This window comes from Falco peregrinus, chromosome 8 (assembly GCF_023634155.1).
Source record: "Falco peregrinus isolate bFalPer1 chromosome 8, bFalPer1.pri, whole genome shotgun sequence".
Classification (NCBI taxonomy): Eukaryota; Metazoa; Chordata; class Aves; order Falconiformes; family Falconidae; genus Falco; species Falco peregrinus.
The window spans coordinates 57083748-57106743 of record NC_073728.1 but is presented as its reverse complement, the minus strand read 5'-3'; the positions used below and the strand labels follow the sequence as shown (position 1 = coordinate 57106743).

Here is a 22996-nt window from a genome sequence, read left to right as displayed (position 1 = left end):
TGTCCTTCTTCCTCTCTCATTTAGTATAGCTAACTTTCCTTTCATTCACTCAAAAATCAGCTCCTCTTAACTGTTTTAACCCTTCTTACATGAAAAGCAGAACAGCACGCACACCCATCGCTGAGCCCTGTAGCAGCCGCTTACCTCTCTGGGCAGGTCCGCAGTGGCCAGCGGTGCTGGTGAGGTGCTGGTGAGGTGCTGGTGAGCAGCGTGGCCCCAGGCAGCACCTTCCCCTCTTCCCACCGCTCGTCTCCCTCCTCTGCTACATCCCTTCCCCTCGCACTGCCTCATATTATACCCGTCTGGGGCTCCGTCATCTCTCACCATAGCAACCAGTAAGAAAGGATGGGCAGGCATCTTCAAGTGATTTGGGAATGTTATCCCTAAAAGCTCTTGCCTGAGAGAAATAGGTGTCTCTGAGGTGGAAAAAACAAGCCAGGTAATTTTGTTTGCTGGCGTGTTTGGGTTGGTTGGGGTTTTCTTTTTTTCCCCACTATCCACAGTCCCCCAGCAAGACCATCACTGCCCCCCAGGCAGGGTCTGGGCTTAGAGACATGTTGGCACATGATGTTAAATCTGGGATCCTGGCCTGCAATACACATTGATAATTTAGCATTCAGGGGCTTTATCTATCATTCTATGATTTCTTGCAGATTTAAACTACTGATTTAAGCCAAAGCCAGTGAGCAGTGGATTTTTATCCCTAATTGCTGCAGCAGTGTCCATTAGCTTTTTAATATTTTCTAAACTGTGTGATGGGAATAGGAACTGGGTTTGCAAAGACCTTGAGCTCCTGCTGAACTCCTGTGGGATTAAGACAGGCTCTTCTTTGAATGCCCCTGCCTTGTAGACAGCTCAGGGATTCGCCTGTTAGTCTGGCAAGAGGGCAGGAGGGAGAGGCAAAGCCAGTGCCAGCGGTGTTTCAGGGGAGCAGCTCGAGTCTGTGGCCAGGAGGGGACAGACGTGGCACTGGGTCTGGTAAGGAGAGGCTCTGAACAAGTGACTCGCTGCTCCCTGAAGCCAAAATGTATTCAAGAGAGGAACTTTCCCAGAAGAAATGTTGGGTCTCGGTCTGGAGTTACCCATTCCATGTTGTTCCTGGAAAAGTGCTTGCAACATTTCAAAGATCTTCTAAATATCAACAGTGATAAGCTGATGCAAGCTGCATCAGAAGAGGTTATTACAAGCCTGGGGAGTACATGCAACCCTTGCTTTTGATTTATGTTTTGCAGTTCTGGATGTTTTGGTTTTGTCTTCCAAGATCTGTATTCCCTTCTGTCTCTGTGTGTGAGCTGTGGCTGCCAGCGAGCTGAAAACTGGGAGCAGAGATGAAAATAATTATGGGCAGGGATGGAAGTGAAAGTGCTCCCAGGTGGCTTCCTGCCTCTTAAATGGCTTGGTCCTGCTTACAAGAGCAGGTGGATAGAGAGCTCTTAGCTGGTCCCATGCTGTGAGTAAAGTACATCCTTCCCTGCAGGGAGAGAGCTGAGCATATAAATCCGTGCTTCAGAAAGGTGGATTACATGAGGTGGTAAAGTTTTCATGAGAGAACTGCTTTCTTACGGCATTTGGGTTGTTGAATTTATCAGTGTTCATAGCGGCTTCAAAATTTTCACAAATAAGATGTGTTAGCAGGAAAGGAGGAAACAGGAAAACAGGAATAGCTGGATTAGGCCAGCAAAGGGTCCTGCTGACCTTTCTGCGTGCCTAGCTCAAAGGAAAACCCAGCAATATTTTCAGTGGTGTTGGTATTATCTGCTCTCAAAATCAAGCTTGCACCAGTTTACACTGGTGAGGTGCTGGAAATTCTCATTTCCCAGGATGAGAAGATGCTAAAACCATGCCAGTGTCAGGACTGCTCCAGCACTGTCTGCAGGTGGACTCAGCTGTGGCCCTGCCTGGGACCCTTCACTCCTCATCGGAGGATGCAACCGCGGTTGTGCTCCGGTGGCTGGCAGAAAATGAGCCATTTTCTGTCATTCAGCCACTTACAAAACAGCAGGTTGCCAAGCCTCTAACAAAAAAGCTGCAAAATTACCAGCAACCCACTACTTACTGCTCATTGACCACTTCTTAGCGCTGTAAATGCTTTAGATTGGGCTTCACTTACGTACTTTCACAAGTGCTTCTCTTTTTCTTGGCACTGCCAGACCCAGGGTCACATCAGACTTTCTGGAAATCCCAGCTTCCATTTCCCTGGTTGAATTTCCCCCCCCCATTTTTTAGCAAGCACGCAGGCAGATGTAACCTGAAGGACAGTGCATGCTGCCGGCGCTTGTAAAAATAGTTACGGCGTGTGAATGGGATGGAGCAATGCTATTTTCTGCTTCCATGTCTGCAGCAACAGCACAAAGGCGTTACAGAGCTGCGGTTGCTGCAGGAGGTGTTGGCAGCGGGGGCTGCTGATCCCCCTCCGACCGACCGCGTGGGCTGTGCTACCTGGCCTGCCGTGGCCACCAGCTTGGGAAATCATAGCAGTGTATACAGTCCCTGAAAATCAGTAGTTGGTATAGCGCGGCGTTACGCTAAGACACAGAATATACCCAGACACAGCCTCAGTACAGTATATAAACACGCCTGCTGCATTGTGTATGTCCTGTCCATCCCAGTTAGGGAAAATAATATTTTTTGGCATCAAGGTCTCGACTGATGCAGCTGAATATGGTAAAAGCTTTCTAGGGAGAGTGAAGGTTCCTTGTGGCAGGGGAAGGAACCAGGCCATATTCGGGCTGCTTGGCTGAGAGACCATCCTCTGACAATTCTGTTCAGAATTGTTTTTCACTTTCTAAGACACCATCTCAGCTGTCGCACTGAGGTTAGGTTGGCTGGGAGCCTGGACTAGTTATGTGCAAGTCCTTTTTTGTCTCTTAAGTATATTCCTCTTTCATAAGTTCTGCTTTTTTCCAAGGGGGTTCTGGCACAGGCACATCTTTTGTTTCTTTCTCTGATCTATTTTATTGGATAAAACTGTCCCTGCTTTCCCTCAGGTGAGCTCAGACAGGTCTGGGTGACGGCCAACAAACAAATTCAAAGACACGGGTATGACAACTGGGTTTTGTTCTGCTTCATTTGCTGCTGAATCAGCTCTGGAGCATCCCTAGTAACCTCCTGAGCTCCCAAAGCAACGTGGGGGCCTTCTCCACGTGCCCCCAAGTACAGACAGCTGTCCCTGTTGGCCTGCCCTGAGCCCTGGGCACAGGGTGGGACATCTGGGCTCTGCGGGATGCCGGGAGCTCTGCGCTGCACTGCAGATCCCAGCGTGCCTGTGCTCCCGGCCTCCCAGCCCCAAAACCTGCCCGTCTGGCCCCAAACCAGAGGTGGGGCAGACCTCCACAGTGTCTTCAGCAGCTGCTGCTCCCAGGGGGCAGCAAGACTGGGGGTTTTGCTCTGGCTCTCCGAGGGGGTGGCCGCAGGCAGCCCAGCACGGGGGAGCTAGCTAGCCGTGCCATGCAGCCAGCTTGTACCTTCAGCTGTTTTGTCTTAAAATACCCACTGGTGTCATTTTTTACATCCTACAGTCTTTACCCCAGGCTGTGTATCTCACCCTTAAATGGAGTTACATTTTTAATTGGTGGCAGAGTATTATTATTAGACGCAAGCCTGCTGCTGATGCGCTGTGTGGCTCTGCGGAGAGAGAGCTCGATGAACCTACCTCATCTTGCAGACAGGCAGGGATGAATCATCTCATGTGCCTGCAGCCAGGGCCCATCCTAAAATGTGTCTTCTCCCAATCAGCTTATTGCTGAGACCCCCACCTGAGGGAAAAGCCTGCCTGAAAGCCACTCTCCAGCCCCATTATCCTGCTGAGAGGCAAGGCAGTGCTGCGGGGTGGGGGGCTGCGTGCCCCCTGCCCCTACAGCAAAATGCCAGCCCTGCTATGGGGAAGGTCTGACCAGTTGCTCCACAAGTGGCAGTAGCTCATCTCAGTGGACCATGGCACGTGCCCAGATGGGAGACCCATCTCCTAGCCGTGGAATAGCAAAGAGGCTTCCAGAAATGAGTGTGGATTCATGAGCCCACTGAAATGGGGATGTTTAGTTCCCCCTCCCCAGTCCGGATGAGCCACTGGTGTGCTAACTGTGGGGAAGTAACGGGCCAAAGGATCCTATGGGGAGGCACTGGGGGCAGCCTGGCTCACCCCTGCAGCACAGCACCTCCTGGAGATGCCTGGGGCTGGAGCGATGCATTGCAAAAGCCACAGCAACAAAATCCTGTGGGAGTGTTGCTGGGCTGGGGCCCTGGCAGGTTACAGGCTTCCCTCTGGGATAATCCCAGATATTCGGCAAATATTCCAGGCTGGGCATTACCTGGTGTCTAAACAGACACACTTTTCAAAATATCCACTATTGCTTGTTTTCCTAGGTATCAGTGTGCATATCTAGTGGCTTTGGATCAGCCTACCAAATAGATTTTTAAAGACTTGGTTATCTGAGGATGCAGATGGAAGCCTAAGCAGGATGCTCAAATGCCCTTCTCTTAACAGCAGCTGGCATCCAAGGAGCTTTGAAAGTACGCTTCTGCCTGCCTAAATAATTTTTAACCTGTGGCCTGTACTTACTCAGTGCCTTTTTGTTTATTTTTGATGGGAGAGGAAGTTCATGCTCATTGTGAATGAATATGCTCCAGACTCTCCAAGGTAGCCTTTCTGCAGATTATTATAGTGTTAAAGGGTTTTTTTCAACGACCAGGACCAGGAGGTGGAACTGTGTACAAAAAGTAGGGAACTTTCTAACTGTGTCTTCTTTCTGCTAGCTTTTTCAAGGAGCACTTAGGAATTACAGTAGACAATAAGCTGCTGGACCAGAGCCGCGGGACAGTAACAAGATGACAATTAATTGAGTAAAGCAACTGACAAGTCTATGAAAGCGCAATCAGTACATCAGTCTGCTGAAATTCCATATCTGAGAGGAAAAGAAAATATTGTTTTGATTTTTAGCAAATCACTTTGTAACTCATTAGTAACTCAAATGAAGTGTTGAAGTAAATTTCGAGGAAGTGAGTCAGAACTGGAGGACAACTGAAGAGCGGCTGCATTGCAATTGCTGGGAGCAGCGGTGCTGGAGGATAGGCAGCATTCCATCCCGTTCTGCTGCTTCAGCACTTGCTCCCTTTCACCCTAAGCTCTTCAGTGCCCTGGTCCCTCCACTCCCTTGGCTCCGTTACTGGCAGGGAAGGGGATCCCTGTGGAGTGGGGTCTGCAGCAGCCGCAGGGAAGCCAGCTCCCTGCTGCAGGAGGATGCGCTGTGCCTCTGGCGTGCAGCGTTCACACAAGAAGCAGTCAGCCTTGCACCGCACGTTTTGGATACAGTTTAATTTGTTTTCTTTTGCTTGTTTAAGAAAGATCTTTTGGTGAACGTGAGCCAGGGGTTTCACTGTGTTGCTGGAAGGGGCACTGCATGCCAGAATCTTTTCAAGAACATGCTTCTTTGCTGCTTACCGAGGCTGCAGTTATAGGTGTCGTCGGGGGAGACTGCTGGGCGGAATCGTGACGCCACCATTTCTATTGCAGAGCCTGAGCCGAGCATGTGGTGTCTCAGCTAAATCTGATTTTCAGTATATTTTTTGCAGATCACACAAGTGAATTAATTCCCCCTACTTCTGTTTCCCTCACACCAAATGGATCCTATAAATGCTTCCAGTGATAAAGCATTGCAGCAATTTCCCCATTTCCAAGATTACACTGATAAGAATGCATTCCTGGAAATCACTTTCTGTTTTCTGCTGCTGAAAGTTTTTGGGGTCAGAGTCCTGGGTACTCTTCTCTCTAGACCAGGGTTAGATTCTTGCCCTTTTCACAGTCCCATGGGGATGACTGTTAAGTACAGAGGCTGATGTGGAGCTCTGCAGGATGCAAAAAGGATCTTTTCTCTGTCTCTTCCAGCTGCCCTTAAGCGCAGATGCAGCTGTTCCTACTTTTCTTAATAAGCCTCGTTTAAAGCAAATGCCCATGGTTACCTGTATATAAAGCTTTTTGTTTTAGCAGAGAAGAACTTAGTTTGAAGAGTCAAAGGCCCAGTGAACTGAAATCCTTGGAATGTGTGGGAGAGTAAATTACCTTGGGAATGAAAGTGCTGTTGCTACATAGCATGGTAATAAACCTTGTGATGTGACAGCGTATTGAGATTAGAATGTATCTGACTATGTAGGAAGAAAAGCAATCTCCTCTGCCACAAGAAGCAGAAGAAATGGGAATTGTTGTGGGTATTTATTATTTCTCCTTCTCTTTCTTAAAAATTATTTGGAGTGATGGAACATAATACTGTGCCTAGAGAACTACTTACAGGTCTGGTAAATGCCCCTGTCTAACTGTCATTGTGCTTCTAATTTCTCAGCCTCTCAACATTGCCTACAGTCACATCTATAGCTCCTACCGCAATTTTGTGGGGCCACCTCATTTCAAGACGATCTGCAGGCTTCTTGGCTATCAAGGCATCGCAGTGGTCATGGAAGAGCTGTTGAAGATCGTCAAGAGCCTGGTAATTCTGAGCCTAACCCTGGCAATGGAGAGACCTAGATGCCTTGAGAAGCCCAGGCGGGACAGTCAGCCTGGGCTTTGGGTTCAGGGTGTTCGCATCTGGGTACCTTCAAGTCCCTTGATCCACACTGAAACACTTGTATTAACGGTCTGATTTTCACTGTTGCTGAGGAATCCCACTGAATTCCTGCGGGATGATGCAGCGTTTCCACCACCCTGAAGTGTTAACTGTGATCAGCCACCTACCCCTGGGGGTGGTGCTGCTGGTGTGCTGCTTTGCTGAAAGCCCCTGGGAAGTGATCAGGCAGGATGCGACCCTCACGGTCCCTCAGCACCGCCTGTGCTGCCCGGGAGACCTTCCAGGCAGGTGCCCAGGCTCAGCAATAGCACAGGAGCATTCTGCCTCACTGCCCCGTGATACCCGTGAAGGGTTGCAGGAAGGTAGAGGGCAGGCACCAAAACTTTTGAGTCGGCAATTTTTTGAGTCCCTATTCAAGCCGTAATGTCCATTTCCATCGGTATTCTGAAGCCAGGCTGCCAATAGTCCTATCTGCTTTCTAGCGCTCTCTTTTTCAGAAGAGAAATGTGATGTCCACAGGGAAATGATCTCATGTGCACCCTAAAGGCACTAACAGTACCGAGCATTAACAAGGAAGGAGGGAGTGTGCAAAAATGTATGATTTTTCAGGTCGTGCTTTTCTACTTAAACCCTTGCTTTACTGGAAAAACAATTTACATTCATTATAAATATTTGAATTCTGTTTTGATTGCAAAGATGTCATTTTGAACTTGCCTAACAAAACAATGTAAAACTGAAAATCTCAAGCATATATCCATTTTCCCTACTGTAAAGGACCATAGTTACTGAAGATGTAATTTGTGTCACTTATTTCAAAACGCTGTAGCTGCTGTTCAAGATTCAGCACAAAGATTTTATGTTCAGCTAAATAGTGTTTAGTGCATAATCCCATACAGTGTATCTACAGGTTGCAGGCATATAACTCCAAACGACAGCAAGTGCTTTTAACTAAGAAATACACTTTGCTCTTGCCCGTATTAGTTCAGTACATCAGATCTGCAGAAACTGCTTCTACATACATGTAAATTCTTTTTTAAGCTCTATCTGGTGATCATTCCTCAGGTGGAAGGAGCATTTCCTGTGCTGGGGAATGACTCCTCTAGTAGCTCTGGTGAAATGCTTTTTGGCTTAGGAGCCCAAGTCCAGCTGGATCTAAGACTGAACCTTGTTTGGATTTCAGCCTCAAATAAAGCAAACACAGCAAGCTGCATTTTGAAGCTGAAAATCCATGAAGTTCTGATTTATTATTTGGGAGGAAGCTGTAAAAGCACTAACTCCATATACTTGGGCTGGATTTTATAGTTGAGTGAATTCCAAATTAAACAAGTCCTTCTTGGACTCCGGCTGATGTTTCATCCTGTGCTGTCAGATCTGGACCCGTCCACAACCAGCCTCTTTCAAAACTAACACCAGGAGAAGCTATCATTCCAGCTTAACCTCCCTTTGTCTCCGACAGCTGCAAGGCACCATCCTGCAGTATGTGAAGACTCTGATCGAAGTAATGCCCAAGATATGCCGCTTGCCAAGACATGAATATGGCTCTCCAGGTGGGTGCTACAGATAGATGCTTGAGCAAGAGCTCACCCACGTGTTGGTACAGCATACACTCAGGCACGCCCTCGTAATTAAACAAGGTTTGGCACCTGACGTGCCAGTGCAACATGCAGCCAGGCTGGTGAGATGTGCTTTCAGCTGCTCTGCTGTTGTCACTGGAACATGCATAGGAAACTTTTCCAGGAAATTTCCAACAGGAACACACGGGTGGCTGATAAGGAAATGTCTTCCGGTAGCTTCTGTTTTGTCTTCATGATTTCGTAAGCTTGTGGCTCTCACTGATATTTTTCAAAAGCTCTGCTTAGTTGATGGAAAGGTTTTTTGCAGCGTGACTGCAGTCTGCCGTTCAGCTGGATGGGGAAACGGGCTGGTATACATGAGCCAGCACCAAGACATCCATTACAGTCTTGCATCTCTTTTTTCCTCTGATGAGGAAATCCAAGGACTTCATAGTTATTACTCCCTGTTTCCCAAGGGTTCCTGGAAGCAGGATAAGACACTGTGTGCTAGTTCTGCCCAGTGCTGGTCTCCACCTATCTGTTTAGCAATTACAGCTTGCAATTTGTGATTAGGGAAGTATCAGGCACTGATTGTCCTTTTATCCAAGTTATTGGAGGGTGATTCTGCTCTTGCTTCTCTGACTGTCCTTCCTTGTCTTTTCAGGAATCCTGGAGTTTTTCCACCATCAGCTGAAGGACATCATTGAGTATGCAGAGCTGAAGACTGATGTGTTCCAGAGCCTCAGAGAAGTGGGCAATGCCATTCTCTTCTGCCTCCTTATCGAGCAGGCTTTGGTAAGGCAAAACCCCCTGCACCAACAGATCGTACTTGAAATTGCCAGCTTGAGAGTATAAGTGGAAGTGGGTTCTCCAGCAGAAGAGTTTGGGAAATGTTACTTTCCAGCTCCTCATGTGCTCAGGGTCTCTCTGGGGCTGTGTTATTGGGGTCTGTGGGCATGTCCATGGGGATGGTGTGCATTGGTGCTTGGTCACTGACATCTGGGATTGCTGAAGGAGAATCTGAATACTGGAAGATCTAGATTTAATTCTTGGACCCAAAGCTATCCTTCTCAAAAATGAAGCCAACTGGAGCTTATTTCTAGATTGTAAGCTCTCTGGGGCAGGGATCAATACTTCTTTATATACGTATTTGTACAGTGAGAAGTAGATCTGAGCCCTTTGCTCTTTTGGGGTGCCAGCATGATGAAAGAAACCTGGCTGATTCTAATGGTGATAAGGATAAAGCAATCCAACAGGAAGAAAATCTTGGAAGAGCTGATGATACATTTCCTATGACTTATCTTCACTGAAAACTTAGCCGGAGTGATGACGTGGTGTTTTCCCCTGCACAACTGTTTTCCACATATACAAGTCTCTCAGCTCATGTGATGCCCTTTCTGGTATGGGGCAGAGGCTGTGGCTGAGTGTCACACATCTTCTTAGCTTCTAGTTTTCCACACGATACGTTCACTTCCTAATGAATTTATCTCATAGTTTGGCCTAGAGCCAACTAAGGAGTGTTCAACAACACAATTTTACATTAAAAATGTGTATTTCATGTCAGAATGGTTTTGGCAGGGTTGTTTCAATTTTTCCAGACATATTCCAGAAAGACTTCCCTAGCATAAGATAGGATTTTCAAGCAAAGCCAGAAAGTAGTTCAAAGATTCCGATTTTTATCCAAGCACAGGGAAAACTAAAAATCTCAGCATGTCCTCAAAATGAATATTTCTGCCCTTGCCTTTGCATTTTAACCCCAGATACAGAGATTTTTAGTTCCTGATATGGTGTATCAAACGCCTTCAGTGAGCAGTAGTTGTGTTAAGATTAAAACTAGTGATGTGTATCACCTAGCAGCTTGGCTTTATTTAATAGAATGACCAGAGTTGCCAACTGTATTCTGGCAGTTTCTGTTCCTTTTGTGGCTTCCTCACTGCCTTCTGCTGTTCTCAGTGTTGGATTTTATGCTGGATGTACTATTGCATTTGCCTTTTCCGTCCCGTCTTTAAATGGACACTTGAGGGACACATGGTGGTTTCTTTTAGAAATCCTTCATTTCGATGCAAAAATGTTCCTCCAGTCCCAGGAGCTGTACATCAGCAGTATACTGGCATTTTAGAATAGCAGAAATTCAAGAAAACAAGATGGTGAGAATTTGGGGGTCCCTTTAGGAAGGCTGCCCATCAAAGTCCATGCATGCCCAACTTCCCATGCCAGCCAGAGCCTCTCCCTCTCTGATCCCTTGTTTTTCCACACAGAAAGAGATTCAGAATATAAAGCCATTTTGCACGCAGCAGGCACTCGCTTGCTGGAAGCTGTCAGATGTGTAGAGCCATCACGTAACAAGATTTTCCCTCTAATGGAGCTCTTATGCAGCAGGAGCAATTGCTTGTACGGTGCAGTTATCTTCATAGCTGTCAGAGTGATCCAAGGCTGGTGGTATTTGCTGGACTGCTCTAGTGAAGATGTGCAGTCTGCACCATTCTACCCTGTTTTCATTGTTTAAATTTGAGGAGTAAGGGGTTCCTTGGGACTAAATTCGTAAGCAGAATTCTTACTCTCAGGTAATGGGCCTTGGTGGAGGGCATCTATTAATAACATGACTAATTTGGGACAGATATCAGGTGAATGCAGGCTGCAAATGGTGCTAATACTCTCTATCAGAGGAAAACAGCAGTGAAAGAACATTCATCTAGGAACAAATAGTGTTTTGCAAGTAAAATGACCAAGGTGACAGGCACACTCTGTTTGCATCAGTATCTCTCTGCCCATGGAGGGACCCCGGACTGTTTCTGTTCCTCCAGCACTGTGTCACAAACTGCACTCCGACAAACTCGCTCTCATCCCAGCATCCATGTGCCAGTACAGCCTCCTGCAGCTCCATACTGTCCCCTCCCTCCTGGCTGGAAGGTGGGGTATCCACCTGTGCATCCCAAACAGACCCAGCCGAGTCATTCCATCTGGCGCCCAAATATCTTTTGCTGCGCTGTCATGACCTGCTTTCGAGTGTGTCTACATCTCTACAATAAGCTCAGAACTGAAAGCATGTCCTAGAACTAGACTTTTGTAGGAGCAAACTAATGCCTTGTTGTGATGCAATGCCTCTGTGTTAAACAGCTTTGGTTTCCTTGCTGCTGTTTCCCATTGCAGACTTGTATACAATGTATTGTCAGCCATCGCTCCTCAGTCTCCACCTGCCTATTTCTAGGTTTCTTCTCCTTGTGCATCTGTGTTTGGGATTATTTTTTCTCAAGTGCATCGGCATGCATTCTCTCAGGTGGCATCTCATGATGTTATTCCTCTCTGGACTTCTGTATTATTCTCCGTGGTGCCTACACCACTGGGATTCTGGTCTGGTGGCCCTGGCTGAGAACACCATATGAACAACCAAATAATTTCAGACCAATGTATTATGTACCTATTTGCAATAGAGCCATGCATCAGTGTATTTTACGTGCACACATCCTAAAATAATTAAGCCAGAGAGTAGTTTCCACCCGGGCATCTCCTCTGTACGAGCAAACAGCAGGAGGTCACCAGGGTAAGATGAAACAGAAAGGTCCGTGTTCTTTATCCCCTCTGACTTGCAGGGCTAGTAAGTGGGACAGGCAACAAATATAAAGCTCTGGCCTTCTACAGGCAGGAACTAAATTACTTGATTTAAAGAAACTTCCTGGCTTAAGCTGAGAGGTATTCCTTCCAGTTTTAGCTCACTTAGATTCAAACCATTGGAGTTGCTACCGAGCTGGGTTGGATTTGAATAGGTGCCGTAGACTTGAATTGTTGTAGCGTTGCCCAGGCCCCTGAACCATACACTCAACCCCTGTAGGTGTTTTTTAACTTACTTTATCTTTCTTTCTTCCTGCCTCAGTCCCAGGAAGAAGTTTGTGATTTGCTGCATGCTGCTCCCTTCCAAAATATTTTGCCCAGGGTCTACATCAAAGGTAAGAAGCTGAGAGGGAAGCAGTGGACAGACTCAGAGGTCTCTGTCCAGAAGCTGTTTCTCTCCCATTTCTGCTGAGGATTGGTTCTGGCCCTGCTTCCCCCTCGAAATAGATAAGTGGCTACAGCCGAAAGTCAGGTGGAAACAAACGCCAAGGGTTCATTTTCTGTAGCCTAGTTACAGACTGAAACCTTAGCCAGTTTGGGGGTTCCTTAAGGTTCTAAAGCCATTTCACAGCCTCTTTGGAGAATGACAGCATGAAATGTCCATCTCAACAGGAGTGATAAGTAACAGGGACACGCTTTTGGACATGTGTTATTAAGCTGCTGCTGAGGCTGCAATCACACATCCCTCCCTTCTCTGCATCACTGGTTCCCTCATTTGCTCTCGGTTTGGCTCACTGATCCAGAGGCTCGTTGGATGGTTGCTGGGGGGCAGCTCTGAGCAAACTCAGCGGAAATTGCGGGTCTCCACTTCCTCCTCTCATTTCACTGTTTGCTGCTCGCTTGACAGAAGGAGAACGCTTGGAGGTGCGCATGAAGCGTCTCGAAGCCAAGTATGCCCCACTTCACCTGGTTCCCTTAATAGAGAGGCTGGGCACTCCGCAGGTAAGGATTTCATTGAAAGGGATGGCTGTTGAAGTTTCGTAGCAGTCCCTAGATGGCCTGTTTGGCCTGGGGAAAGTGATCTATTTCACACACACCCCCCTCCAAAATGCCAGTCGGAAGAAAATCAGAATCCTTGCCCTAGCAGACACTTGGAAGGGAAATTTGTGAGCGGGTCCAGAGGTGGTGTGTTGGTGCCTCCAGTCTGGAGAGCTGGTGGGGAGCTGCGAGGCAAGCGTGCTTGAAGCCAGCTCTGAATAAGAACAACTCTGAAAAACTCTCCTGCTCCGTTTTAAAAAGATGGAGAATTGCTGGGGTGGTTTGCGGGGTAACTTTGCAAGGCTGTCCCTGACTTCATCAATTGCCTTCACTTTTGGGAATCCCGTTTTAGGGCTGCAGTGTGGTCCATTTTTAAGCTCATCCCTGTCAAGGAATACATCTGAGAATGGTTTTCCTCCTAGTACATGCTTAGAGCTTCAGCACATGCTTAAAATTACGGCTCCATTTAAGTGTTTTCTTGAGGTGGGTCTCAGCTTGGAAAAGATCTCTTGTGCAGAAATTTAGTACTGTTAAAAATACCTCTGTGGATCGGTCAATGTAATAGGCAAAATTTGAGCTCGGTTGATATCAATAGCCAAACTGCCACTGCCTACTTAGTGGGGTTGACGGGATAAAAATCTTTCAAAGTATTAAATTAATCAACATTCTTTTTCTGTAATGTACTGCCGAGGGAATGGAAGAAACACTCAGCTGCATGAGGTGACAGATCTATGGCAGGCAGAAAGTTGTTGATTTTTTTTATTGTTTTTCTGATGAATCAAGGACATTTTCAGCTTTGCTTCATTGGAAATCATATGAAACAAAGAAATTGGCTGGATAACTGAGGGCTTTGCCTTACTTTGTAGACATTTCTCTCACTTCCCATTGACTTCCTTTTAAAGGAGACACTCGAGAAAAAGAATTCACCTCTGTGTTTTTGTGTCTTTGTGTTGGTCTTTCTATCTCTCCTTCTTTCCATGCAAAATCATCATTGAAATCTGCTACTAGAGTCCACTCGTTGCTTATCCCTGCCATAGTTATGATGGTGATGAAAACAAAAGGTATTTCATGTCCTGCTAAAAATTACTTTTTCCGTAAACTGTTCCCATATTCATCACGCAGGTACGGTAGAATACCAGATCTTTTTTGAGCTCAGGTGTAAATGAACACAAGAGTCACTTTCTATAGGTGCCTCCATAGCTTCCAAGCTTGTTCCTTATGCAGTTTTGGACATGCATTTTGGAAATGCAGTTTTGGACACAGGCCATACAGGATTTTTTTTCCTGCAGGATGCATAAGTGCCTTTTAGCAATTGTCCAGAATCTGAGCAGAAGTTGCCTGCTTGATTCCTCTCCCAAAAGGTGGCCCTATGCGTTTCAGGTAATTGCATGCTGTGAAGGGGCTGAGCCAGAGGCTGCTGTAGTCAGTGGGGATCCATCAGTCCTTGCAGGCTTTGGGTACGATTCTGGCAAGCTTGCCAGTTAACAAGCTGTAAAAGAGGAATGGCACAACTGGATTTGTGCAGTGGTAGGAAAACTGTCAGTGATTATTATAAGTAATTGTTTTGCCTTGAGAATCCAGCAGCAGCTGTTTGATAGATGATTCATAAAGAACCAAGGGGGTCAAAGTGGTTCGTTAATCCTCTCCCTTTTAATGCTGATCATAGAAATATTTAGTGAGGGATTTTCAGAAGTGCTTGGTCAGTCTGACTTTTTTCATTACACTGCAAGTAATGGGAGCCTATCCTTTTGAAGACAGAGGGAATAGTTGAGCTGGCACAGTGGCATCCTTTGACAGTTTCTCTCGAGAGCACCCTTCCTCTCCGGATCTCAGAAATCGGTGGGACACCAGACTGTGAGGCAGATCTGGCCACAAGACTAACAGCTCTCCAGCTGCCTTCACCACGGTAGATACCTACCCCGATGGTAGTAGTCCTGTATCAAGGACTGATCTTACAATGATGAATTTTAGAACCAAATTCTGTCTGTAAATGTGCATAACTGAGTGGCACTACATCCTTTGAAAGCCAGATACATCCCTTTCTAGATCAAGTTTTCTTCAGAAACGGTATACTAAGATCGCACTGGACTAGTTTGTTCTTAAGAGTACCTGTTCTATCAGTATATCTTAGCAAAAGGTAATGCTAATACCTGATTTGCATTTGAAATGGCTTTACTTCTAATGTGTCCCCATTTTGCCATCATAGCCTAGTGTGTGCAGATGCTAATCTGTACCCATAAGAGCTTGGAGCAGGTGAGTAGAGAGAAAGTATGCAGCCTTTAGTGATAAAAACAGGCTGGATAAAATAAATCTTTACTTGCTAAGCAAACATATGCAAGTGCGTGCCATGAAACCGGTGATATCATTCCTGCATTTAACAGATCCAGGGATCCCAGACCCAATCTGGCCTCTGCACAGCGATACAGCTTTCCCTTGATACGTGCTATTAGTTGAACATTAATTGATCTGAGGTTCTCAGAACATCCTTGAAATTGTGGCACAAGCAGGAATTGTAACACTTTGAATTTCAATAGCCACGAAACTAAAAATACTTCAGGTCACTGCCAGCATACTAATAGTCAGGAAAGGGGATGTGCAGGTGCATTCGTGTTTTTTCAGAGTGGAGTAACGATGACCCAAGTAAACCAAGCATAATTTGTGTTCTTCATATCTGGCCACAACACGTGCCTGCCCGTTGTACCAGATGCTCTGAGTCCCCATCACGATTCTGATCGGGGTGACGTTTTTACAGGCATTACAGGGACAGCTGGAAATGGAGCGGATGCTTAAAAACTACTCAGAGCTCCAGGAAGTCCTCTGGGATAGGCAGGGGGTCGGTAAATGTCACGCTTGCTCTGCACGCCCCTGCCGAAGTGGTGAGAGGGGAAAAGGCTCTGCCTGTGGGGCTGGGGCACCTGCTGGGGTGAGCGTGGCCGAGCCGGAGCCTCCCAGAGCCACGGGCACGACCATTTGTTCCCTGTGCTGTGTTGGGCAGTGCTGTAGAGACGTCAGTAACGCTGCTGGAAACGGCAGGGAATGGGACAGCTAAAGGCATATCAGGGCAGTGAGCAAACGCCATGCTTGCACCCCAGCCCCACTCAGTGGAGTCAGCACTCCCATGCCGCGGGGGCCCTGCTTGCTTATTTAAAATCCCCCCATCCCCCCCTTTTTTTTCCTCTGGGGGAGCGATGAGCCTGAAATGAAATCAACTCTCTTTTAATTTTTCTCTAGTGTAAAATGAACTCCAGCCAGTGGAGCCATTCCAGATTTGTACATGTAAATCTCAGTGGGGATGTCGCAAAAATTCTCCACGTGTGTAAAGCTTTCACATCTGGAAAAAAATATTTTCCTTTCTTATAAACCACAGGTTTTCCAGTATTAAGGTTCCAGTGGCTTCTCATCTTCCTCAGAGCTTTTAATCCTAACTGCAAAAGAAATCAAGAAAACCATAGGCTGCCTACATTTTAAAGAGATGATGGCAATGTCCTGGGAAGCAAAATGTCCCTGTTCTCTCCTGTTTCATTTCCATAATCTGCAGAAATCATGAAATTAAACCCAGCAACACTGAGTAGCACTAATGTAATAGAACAGTGTGCTAGCAGAATTAAGGATCAGTATTTCTGATCAGAGCTTTCCCTTCAACTTTTGTTTTCTGACATACGTAATCATTTCAAAAGATACTTAGGTCGGTGAAATATAATTGAGCACAAGATTGAGTCTTCTTCTGTGTGAGGGATGAGTGTTCTCTGGTGGGGAGTGCCATGGGAGCAGCCATCAGAGGTAAGGTTGGACCTTGCGTGGGATGTGTTGTTAACCCTGAAAGAGCCGGGGAGACCAGGAAGCGTTAAGTCCAGCAAGAGCATCCGTCTGTATTACATCGTCACTTGTGTTTCTTTGGTTGTCCTCCTCCTCAGCAAATAGCCATCGCCCGGGAGGGTGACTTGCTGACGAAGGAGCGGTTGTGCTGCGGGCTCTCCATGTTCGAGGTGATCCTGACACGGATTAGGAGCTACCTGCAGGACCCGATCTGGCGCGGGCCACCCCCGACAAACGGGGTCATGCACGTGGACGAGTGCGTGGAGTTTCACCGGCTCTGGAGTGCCATGCAGTTTGTGTACTGCATCCCTGTGGGCACCAACGAGTTCACTGCAGAGTGAGTGTCCATCTGGCAGCTCTGCCGTTAGCACTGCTCACGAGCTAGCAGGGCCGGCAACCCCCCAAGATACCCTCAGCTGCAGCCACAGCCTCGACCACTGTGGCTGCAGAGGGGGAACGTAGATCCTTGATGAAAGGACTTTGTTGTGCATGGGCATAAAGATGCTTTCCATCTGAACAGCTGGGGGAGAGAGCAAAGTAAAGGGGCCTGCACAAGGTAACGTGCAGAAGGAGATGGGTACATGGGCAACAACCCAAGTCAGAGGCTAGGTCCTCACCTGTCTTACCCTGTGATGCACCCTGCACAGCCTGGCCCTGATGTAATCCTGCATATTTCCTTCTGAGTTCCTTTTCTCTAGGTGTATACCCACTTCCCAGGAGTGGGACTGAATCTGGTTTCCCTAAGAATTCACCAAGGAAAGTTCCTGGTGCCATGGTAGGACTTCTCTTACCTAACTGTATCCTGTCATCTCTCCGCTCCCCATCACCCTGTCTTCCTTCCAGGCAGTGCTTTGGAGATGGTCTGAACTGGGCAGGTTGCTCTATCATTGTTCTCCTTGGTCAGCAACGGCGCTTTGACCTCTTTGACTTCTGCTACCACCTGCTGAAGGTGCAGAGGCAGGACGGGAAGGATGAAATTATAAAAAACGTGGTAAGTTGAAGGGCAGGGTCTGAAGGACCTGAAGGAGCACACTTCTCTCTCTGTTTTCTGTCTTGCTTTGTCCAAACACATAAATTACAACTGTGCCCGGTGTTAACCTTTTTCAAACTGAACACACTCGCTGTGAGATTTCCATCTGCAGTCTCAGCAGAGAGGCCAAGGTTTTAATTGGCTTGGCAATCGAACCTTTTTTTCTCCCAAAGCTTTTCCCTTCTTCCTGAGGTTGGGAGGCTGGAGCTGAGAAGCTGGCATTTCCAGCAACCATCCTGTGATCTCAGTGGCTTTATCAATAAGCAGCTGGGCATCTAGACTTTAGAACGGTTAACTTGGGACCACTCACTGACCTTGTTAATGCTCTGTCTTGAGTCATCAGACCCTATAATGAAGTGAGTCACGGATCCCTGGGAAGTGCTAAGTGGAACTGTAGCATGTTACAGCGGCTTTGCTTTATCAGAGGTTTCCAGCAGCAGCACAGAGGTACTGGTACTATCTAGCTGATCAGATGACGTAAGACTCTTCATCTACTGTTTTTTTTTTTCCCTCACCGTCCCTCCAGCCCTTAAAGAAGATGGCCGACAGGATCAGGAAGTATCAGATCCTGAACAATGAGATTTTCGCCATCCTGAACAAGTACATGAAGTCGGTGGAGACAGACAGTTCCACGGTGGAGCACGTGCGCTGCTTCCAGCCCCCAATCCACCAGTCACTGGCCACCACCTGCTAGTGTGGACGCTGACCCCCCGCGGGTTGGGACGGGAGAAGGGACTGAACCCAGGACAGCTGGGAAGGGTAGAAGGGTAGACTCGATGGCGTGAGACCTGGCAACAAAGTAAGACTGGGTATGCCTGCTACACACAAGGACGCATCTTCCCATCCAGCCCTGTGTGAGTGCATGTTCTTCTGTACCATCCCTGTGATCGGTTTTACTTGTAGCTTTCAGACTTGGGGGTGGGTGGGGGTGGGCGGGTGAAATGTGCTTTTCTTCCATGACGTGGTCCGGTTTTACCCTGTGATTCATCCAATCGAACACATCACTCTGAAGCCATATTGCAGCCCCAAACGTGGGGCTCCTGGTGGAAAAGCTCCATGCTTCTGCAGCACCGGGAGCCCACTCCCACCGCCGAAGCGATGGGGTAAATCAACACCCCCGTGACATGTGCCACCAGCTGTGGAGCAGGAGGGTGTGAAGACAAGCCCCTGATCCACTCGTTGTGGGGGAAGGATGGATGAAGGCAGGACCCTGAGGATCAAGTGATGGGTGCGGAGGAGCTGTGCCGGGCTGGGTGGCTGCACACCCCGGGCTGGGGCTGGTTCCTGCGCTCTGCCGCTCTGTTGGCCCTTCCAGCATCTGTTAACGGGAGCTTTGGCACGTGGGTTTCAGAGTAGCAACGATGTAGTCGCCAAATGACTCCTCAGCACTTCGGAGAGCTGGGGAGAGAGAAAACAGCCTGGCTTTTTCCCTGCTATGGATCATCCACTTACTTTAATGCAAAGGGTTCTCCCCAAAAAACACATCTTCCACGAACTAGACAAGATTTCTTACGGTCTGCGGAAGAGGCTGCACTCATGTGAATGTGCTCTTGAACATACTAATGTGGGTGGAAATAATCACTGGTCCTGACAGGAGGCAGGTGTAGTTACCTCGGACATACGTGATCTTTGATCTTCAGCAAGGATGAGAGCTGGGGTGTGTAACTGGAGTATGTTCTGGGATGCTATTTTCCCTTGTTTTAGACAAATTCCTAGTGGCACAGCAACCAGATCTCTTTTCTTCAGAGAATGGTGACTATCAGCAGGGCTTAGGAAACTTCCCATCACTCAGAAATCATGATCGTTTAGAAGATGTAAAATACAGGATAAGCATCAAAAGATACCCAGAATTTTCTAGGTTTAAAGGTGTTCAGAGGGAACACTGGAGTCTGTTTCCTTTTCCCTCTCAGCTAATCTAAGATCCCTGGATGTTGAGAACAGATTCAGTAGGAACTTCAAGGAGGATTTCATAATTCATGGTCTTCCCAGCTTCCCCTCAGTAGTGTCATTGAAGTGATGCAAAAGCTTGTGCTTGAAGTTAGAGGAGATCAAACCACATGCTCCAAGAGAAAACGATGCTAGTCTCACCACTGGCAATATTTTAATTTCCCACCTTTAGCCAGATCACAGCAGGTAATTGCTGTTACAGTATACAGATGTGATAATATATATTGCTTTCGTGCATTTCATCATGCCTTGTAAACTGCATGCTACTACAGATGTTAAAAAGGCAGAGCCTGGGCATTTATTCTGTCAGAGGGAACATATAATTAATAAGTAGAAATGTCCCAGCTGGAGTATTTTGTCTTAGGAAACAACAGCCAGCAAACTACTGTTAGCAAGAGGCGATCTTGCTGGGTGGGACGAATTTGTTCTCCCAGACACTTACCGCCTACTCCCTTGATAATCAATGAATAACTGACATGTGAAAAGTGCTGGACATTTTCACACCTTGAGTTTTCCTCTAATTACCGAGACAGACATTTAAACTGCAGGGAGGAAACTGTGCGGCACGGTGATCTAAAAGTAAAATGAAATCTCTGGAAGTCTGGCTGAAATCTTGGAGTGGCAGGGAAGGAGCCAGCCCAGCAGGGCCAGTTGTTTCCTCCATGGCGTGAGGAAGAGCAGCAGAAGAGCATCTGGGACTCGATGACACTGCAAGGCTCTTGCTCTCTATTTACTCTTCCACTAAGGATGTCAGTTCTTGTTTTCCATCATGTTCCAACACTTCTGCACTACTGGAGTGAGGGTATCTACAGATATATATTTTTAAAAGGAAGAGGAGAATCAAGCACTTTATTTTTTGTGGAAAACAAGATATGAGGGAGATAGATCCAACCAAGTTCCTATTTTTCCTGACCTAAACAGTAAGTGCTTGTTATTTTGGTATGAAAGTGTTGCTGAAAAGGTGGCACAAGTCCCTGTCTGGCTCTCAGAGCCACTTCTGGGCACAGCACAAATGTAATGTTCTACTGCGTCTGACATGTTATGGGATGTTGGAGTCTTCCCAGAAACCAGCATGAGCAAGAACAAAAGGATGAACTGTACCCCACGGCCCAGTCTCGGCTACCTAGACAAAATAGGATACAGTAAGGTGAATTTAAATGCCCATTTTCATCTGTTTAGGTCTGGAGTGAGTCATGAGATATTTTACCTAAATATGACTATCACTTTGTATTCTTTTGCTGTAGTTTTGCCATAATAATTCTCTGAAACCCTGCAAAACACAGTTGTGTGTACTTGAAAGAAGAGGTAGATGAGATCTATTTGTTGCCCTCCAATTTGCTGGCAAAAATGTAAAATCCCTTCAGATTCTGAGGGATTAAATGTTTTGAGCAAAATGTCCAAAGTGCATGAACAAAATGTAAAGTGTTTTTGACTGTAGAGTGTATGCAGATATTTTTCCTTGTTGCTCAAGTAGTATGAGGTATCAGCTAGGAATAACCTTACAGTCTTCATTTCTGAGATTTGATGTTATTGCCCTTTTATTATCTAAAGGTTGCAAATAGTCTTTAGCTTCAGTTTTCTGACCCTCCTTGACTGTGTATGAGAAACAGGTGTCCAGGCTTAGGTCTTTAAAGTACTCCATGAAAATGGAATTTTTTTCCTCCTATCCTTTTTCTAATGTTGTAATTGTTAATGGAAATAGAGAGCAGATTTCTAACTGTAGGGCTAAGTAGTAACAGATTGCCACAGGGTCGGGCATATTCTCCACGCTTGCAGATTTTCTGCCAAGTTTGGGTGTCTTCCTTGCAGATATGCTCTAATCCTATAGTTTTCAGCCTTTTACAATCTGCAGACCCCTAGTTTGTTTTTTTTCCTAGGGAAATGTGGACCCCTGTCCGGATACTTTTTAAGTCCACTGACTATGGGCTCACTTTTTTACTTCCATTTTCCTGCTTACTCTGAAGTAGTCTGCAAACTCCCCAGGATTTACCAGCCACCACTTGGAATGTCTACTTCAAAGGCAAGTTGTTGGCTCCCTACAGGAATTACAGGGGGGAGAAAGGATGGCCTGTGTCATGAATGAAGTCAGACTAGGTTATTTTAATGTTCCCTCGGGCTCTGACATTATAAGATGTGACTATGGGCAGTGCACATGCCTTTCTTGAATGATGCTACACTTGACTTTCAATGATACGGTAGAAAGGGGAAGCAAACTAATTAAAGCTCAGCACTTCAGTGATTTCCTTTTAAACTCTGACAGCACTTATTACCATTGAACAACATGTTAGTCCTTTTTCTCCTGCATTACTCCAGTCCAGTAGGTTCATGTGTGTTTGAGAACAAAAGAAAAAAAAGAAAATTGAAGGTGTAAAAACCCCAAGAAAATATTCTCAAAAACTTGTCAAATGTACCATATTTGTATGAAAAGCTGCTTGAGTTATTTTGTAAAATGAATTTTATTTATGGTGAGGTATATTTACGCTCGTGATCTGATAACGGTGTTAAATTTTTGATCCATATTTGCTATGCAGCTGAAGATGATATTGGTTTTGTATTATTTTTTGCTGTCGTTCTGAAATCCAGCTAACAGAAGCTTCCATTTCCATTAGAAATGCTTCTGCAAGAGTAAAGCATCTGGTACATGGTGATATGTCCCGTTACACAGCAACCAACAGTGTGTACAACAAATGTGGGATGACTTTGTGATGAAGAGAAATAAAAATTGGGCTCATTCATTAAATGGGCAGACTTTACCTTGTGGTGTCATCATCATTGCAATAACTATTATTTGGGGAGAGCCTCCAATTGCACCTGGCACAAAGAAAAAGCTAAGAGGAATAATGGCAGCATTTTGTTAATGAAAACATAGAGCTTTTGTCAAAACCAAAGAAAAAAAAATGAAGCTTTATGGCCAACACCAAAACACATTTGCCTATCAGAAAGTTAACAGTTTGTCAGAAAAACATCCTTCCACAACAAATTTTCATTTGAAATCTTGTTTTAGTTATTAGAGGGCTGGGGGAGGGAAAATTGTATTATTATTGTCAATGGAACTTGACAAGCCCTACTCAAAATGAAGCTGATCTAAGGAGCTAAGTTCCTGTCATTACCACAGCCTTGCAAACTCAACAGGGACCTTTTTATTCCAGAAGACTCTCCTTGCTCTTTGTTTCCAGATTTCCACTTGAAACCATTCTTAAGTTTGTGTCAAAAGCATCCAAGGAGCAGCCATGGGTGTTGACTGCAGAAGGAACAGTGGGAACCAAGGGGAAAAGACCTGGGAGCTGAGGAATTGGGGTGAGCCATGGATCTATGGGAGCAGGAGCACCTGCTTCCCTTCTTCATCGGCAATAGATAAAATATTGCAGCTGAGCTTCCCTTTCATAGCTTCTTCCCAAGGATTCCTGGTGGGAACATCTTCCTAGCTTAAGAGGAATAAAAATGCAACGATTCTTCACATAAAATGGGAAGCGAACTTTACTCCAGGACCAGGCAGCTCTGTTGATCTT

The 22996-nt window shown here is 46.2% G+C and overlaps 2 protein-coding genes across 3 annotated transcripts in view; one reads left to right on the top strand and one right to left on the bottom strand.

The window, feature by feature from the left end:
* Window positions 1-22240, top strand: part of CYFIP2 (cytoplasmic FMR1 interacting protein 2) — a 55268-nt gene extending 33028 nt beyond the window's left edge. Inside the window, 8 exon segments of the mRNA XM_055813021.1 lie at window positions 6333-6476; window positions 8011-8101; window positions 8772-8902; window positions 11979-12051; window positions 12564-12658; window positions 16609-16847; window positions 17354-17501; window positions 18067-22240. Coding sequence (XP_055668996.1) covers window positions 6333-6476; window positions 8011-8101; window positions 8772-8902; window positions 11979-12051; window positions 12564-12658; window positions 16609-16847; window positions 17354-17501; window positions 18067-18234 — 1089 coding nt within the window. The 3' untranslated portion in view covers window positions 18235-22240.
* The window catches only part of FNDC9 (fibronectin type III domain containing 9), a 34383-nt gene that overhangs the window by 2309 nt on the left and 9078 nt on the right, over window positions 1-22996 (bottom strand). The window contains exon 1 of one of the 2 annotated variants that reach the window (XM_005231825.4): window positions 145-964. The exons of the other annotated variant lie outside the window; for it this stretch is intronic. The gene's annotated coding sequence lies outside the window, so the exon portion shown is untranslated. Of the gene's footprint in view, window positions 1-144; window positions 965-22996 lie in introns of those variants that run through there. 2 annotated transcript variants of the gene reach the window in all.